The sequence below is a fragment of the Antrostomus carolinensis genome, unplaced genomic scaffold (assembly GCF_000700745.2).
Source record: "Antrostomus carolinensis isolate BGI_N321 unplaced genomic scaffold, ASM70074v2 scaffold44872, whole genome shotgun sequence".
NCBI classification, from domain to species: Eukaryota; Metazoa; Chordata; class Aves; order Caprimulgiformes; family Caprimulgidae; genus Antrostomus; species Antrostomus carolinensis.
The window spans coordinates 1-3,593 of record NW_010298504.1 but is presented as its reverse complement, the minus strand read 5'-3'; the positions used below and the strand labels follow the sequence as shown (position 1 = coordinate 3,593).

At 54.7% G+C, this 3,593-nt stretch overlaps 1 protein-coding gene across 1 annotated transcript; it reads right to left on the bottom strand.

Annotated features, from left to right (window-relative positions):
• Positions 1–1,327: 1,327 nt before the first annotated feature.
• LOC104520694 (protein N-lysine methyltransferase FAM173A-like) lies at positions 1,328–2,774 on the bottom strand (the record flags this gene model as incomplete). The annotated part of the gene is made up of 3 exons (XM_010162453.1): positions 1,328–1,516; positions 2,097–2,147; positions 2,634–2,774. Coding segments are annotated over 3 exons (381 nt in total), but the record flags the coding sequence as incomplete, so codon positions are not given.
• Between the last annotated feature and the right edge of the window lie 819 nt (positions 2,775–3,593).

The window sequence follows — 3,593 nt, the reverse complement described above, 5'->3', positions numbered from 1 at the left end:
GAACATTAACTCTGTCCTAGTGAAAGCAGGACAATCTGCCAGGGCTGAGGTCCCAGTGTGGTCAGTGCCTGCTCTGCATTAACCGACCCTGTGTGTTCTCCACACGCAGCAAACGCAACAGGTACATTTAAATCCATCGCCCCGGTGTGTGAGCTGTCAGAGGGATGAGGCTTTGAGCAACCTGGTCTAGTGGAAGGTGTCCCTGCTGCTGGCAGGGGGGGTGGGGCTGGATGAGCTTTAAGGTCCCTTCCAACCCAAACCATTCTATGATTGTGACCACATGGCCAACACTGCTGCTGCTTCCCTGTTGCAGGTACAAGCAGGAGATCCTCCAGTTGAAGATGGTCACTGGCAGCGACGTGCCACGTGTGCTCAGCGCTGGGGCAGCTGATACTCACCCACTGCCCAGAGCCAGAAGGACCATCAGCCACCAACCATCGCTCTCCAGCACGGCTCTGAGGAGCAGCAGGATCACAGGGAAGAGCAGGGTTTGAAAGGAGGGAGCTTGGCTGCCTGGGACAAGTATCTTCCCCAGCTGGGAGGCACAGCGAGGGAAACCACGTGGGTGTTCGCGGTCTCAAATGAACAGGACTAAAATGGGACGAGACAACTGTGTCTCATCTACCCTGACCCCTCAGCTGCAGGAATTCTGCTGCTCCCCACTCACATCACGCCTGGGGACACGGGGTCAGGTTCCCAGGCAGCTTTGTGTTGTGGAGCTGCAGGGTTCCCGTTCCTCCAAGAACATTTCTCCTGGGTCAGATCTAGACCACAGTCCAACTCTGTGCCTCTGCTCCCCTCTCAGCTTCTAAGAGGTTCAAGCCACACTTTGGTCCAAGAGGTTGCACAAAGCTGGCTTTTTTCTGATGGGAAATAGCTTTTTTCCTCTGGTTGAGTGGTCTAAGCTGAGCAAAGCCCAAGTGATCCCTCAGTGGGAGGTGAGCTGGACAAACCCCCTCCCGAGCTGCCCGAGGCCGGGAGCAGCGGTTGCTCTGGCTCCAGGAACATCCTGCAGCTCAAAGGCAAAGCAAAAAATCTCCAGGGAAGAACCAGCCACGTGTTTATTTGGAAAAATGAATGAGAAATAAAGTAACAACCCTACAGAAAGAGGCACTGGAGATGTAGCCCTGAAATCCTGCCATAATTCCAGGGTTTCTAGGTCTGATTTTCCCCTCCTTCCCTTCCCCCAAACTGTCCCCTCTTTGGAAGGCAAGAAGGGACCATCACCCTGCAAGTCCCCAAGAAAAAGCCTGGCCACGCTGTCCTGAGCTGAGCCCAAAGCCTGGTGAGGATCCGACCCTTAATCCCAGGCTTAACGAGGCTGCTGTTAGACAGGGCTTCCCTCCGCGCTGCTCCGCGCCGCTCGCCGCACCTCCTTCATGTCATAGGCCCAGACTTGCTCCTGCCCCTCTCCAAGGGTCCTGCTGGGGGTCCAGCAGGGGAAGGGGAAACGTCCAGCCACCACTCGAGCTTCATCAGGGAGTTCTGCAAGGAGCTTGGCAGCCAGGAGAGGATTCTGGGGAGAGAAGGACAGCCACGGCCAGGTGGCCTGAGGAAAGTCACGTAGTGGCAGTGCCACCAGGGATCACAGGGCAGCTTCTCAGCATGGCTGGTGGGTCCCAAGCAGAGAATATCAACCAAAGACCCTTCCAAAATGCAGGGCTGGTACTAGCCCTGTGTCTGGTTGGGACTAGGACCAAGGAACAAGTGACAGGATGAGAAGAAATGGCCTCAAGTTGCACCAGGGGAGGTTTAGGTTGGATCTGAGGAAAAATTCCTTCACAGAAAGGGTTCTGAGGCATTGGAACAGGCTGCCCAGGGAGGTGGTGGAGTCACCTTCTCTGGAGGGATTGAAGACACATAGATGTGGCCCTGAGGGACATGGTTTAGTGGTGGACTTGGCAGAGTGAGGTTTTCAGTTGGGTCTTTTCCAACCTCAATGATTCTGTGATTCTACAAATTCGAGTGGTGCTGAGCACCAAACACTTGGCCTGATTTTTGAGAGTTTCACCTTTGTCCCAGATCATCTCTTTTTTCTACCAAAACCCTCCCTTGAGCTCGCTCAGAAGAAATTGGGGTGTGAGAGGTCAACTTACCACGCTGGGGGCCAGGAACACGATCACATTGTAGCAATCAGAGAGATTCACCTTGAAAGAGAAGGAAAAGGGGAATGAAAGAAGCACCAGAGCGGGGGAACCCTTCAGGTGACCCAGCACTTTGCAGGTGATCTTCTGAACTTCAGAGGAAGCCAAGATGCCCCACAATATGTGGGATGGGATGCATTGGTGTCAAAGCAGCACCTCTTGAAAACACCTGCCTCCAGCATCATCCCAGAAACACGTTCCCTGCTGGGTTTGCTTTGGTTGGGCTGTGGGTACCTGATGGCAGCTTTAGCAGCATGTCTCTGAAGGCCACCACATGTCAGGAGCACCTAAGACCTCTCCTCAAAGCTGCTGCCTGCAAAACCAGCAGCCCAGGCTGACCTTGTCCCAGGAAGGAGGATGGTTTATCTGCCTCCCAAGAGCAGCACAAGTCAGTGAAGGAACAAGAGACCATCAGCAAAGCCTGTCCAGATGTGCAGACCAAGCCCTGGCCCTGCCCTAGCTCCAGCCAGACCCTCAGGATGCTGTTACCTTCCACAGATCTTCCTTCAGGAAGGCAACCTTCTCGTGGTACCCAGCCTTCCAGGCCCGGTAGCTGGAGAGACACAGCAGCCAAGGGTTGAGCTCATAGCCAACGGCTGGTCTCAGACCTTCCTTATAAGCCTCCACCACCTGGAGAAGAGAGACAGAGTGGCAACTCAAACGAACCTCACTGTTGAGTTTGGGGACAATCTGGGGGGGGACAAGGGCTGTTGCCCAGCTCTGCTCGCTCCCTGCTGCTGGCTGACAGGCAGAGTGACCTCAGTCCTTGGCACCTTCCAGGTGCAAAGGTTCTTTCTTCCTAGAGTGGTCGTTTCCACCCTGCTCACTGCATGTGATATTGTCTAAGGCCACCTAGGAACATCTACGGCCACCTAGGATTGTCTAGGGCCACCTGGGACTGCCTAGGGCCACCTAGGGTTGTCTAGGACCACCTAGGACCATCTAGGGCCACCTTGGGACACCTAGGGCTGTCTAGGGCCACTTAGGACTGTCTAGGGCCACGTAGGACTATCTAGGGCAACCTAGGTCTGTCTAGGGTTAGCTAGGACCATCTAGGGCCACCTAGGGTTGTCTAGGGCCACTTAAGACTGTCTAGGGCTACCTAGGACCATCTGGGGCTACCTAGGTCTGTCTAAGGTTGTCTAGAGACAGCTAGGACCATCTAGAGCCACCTAGGATTGTCTAAGGTCACCTAGGGCCACCTCAGGAAACCTACGGTTCTCTAGGGCCACCTAGGTCTGTCTAAGGTTAGTTAGGACCATATAGTGCCAGCTAGGACCATCTAGGGTTGTCTAGGGCCACTTAAGACTATCTAGGGCCACCTAGGACTGTCTAGGGTTGTCCAGGGTCACCTAGGACCATCGAGGGTCACCTAGGGTCATCTAAGGTGGTGTAGGGCCACCTTGGATGATCCAGGACCACAACCAGAAGGGTCACCTAGAACCACAG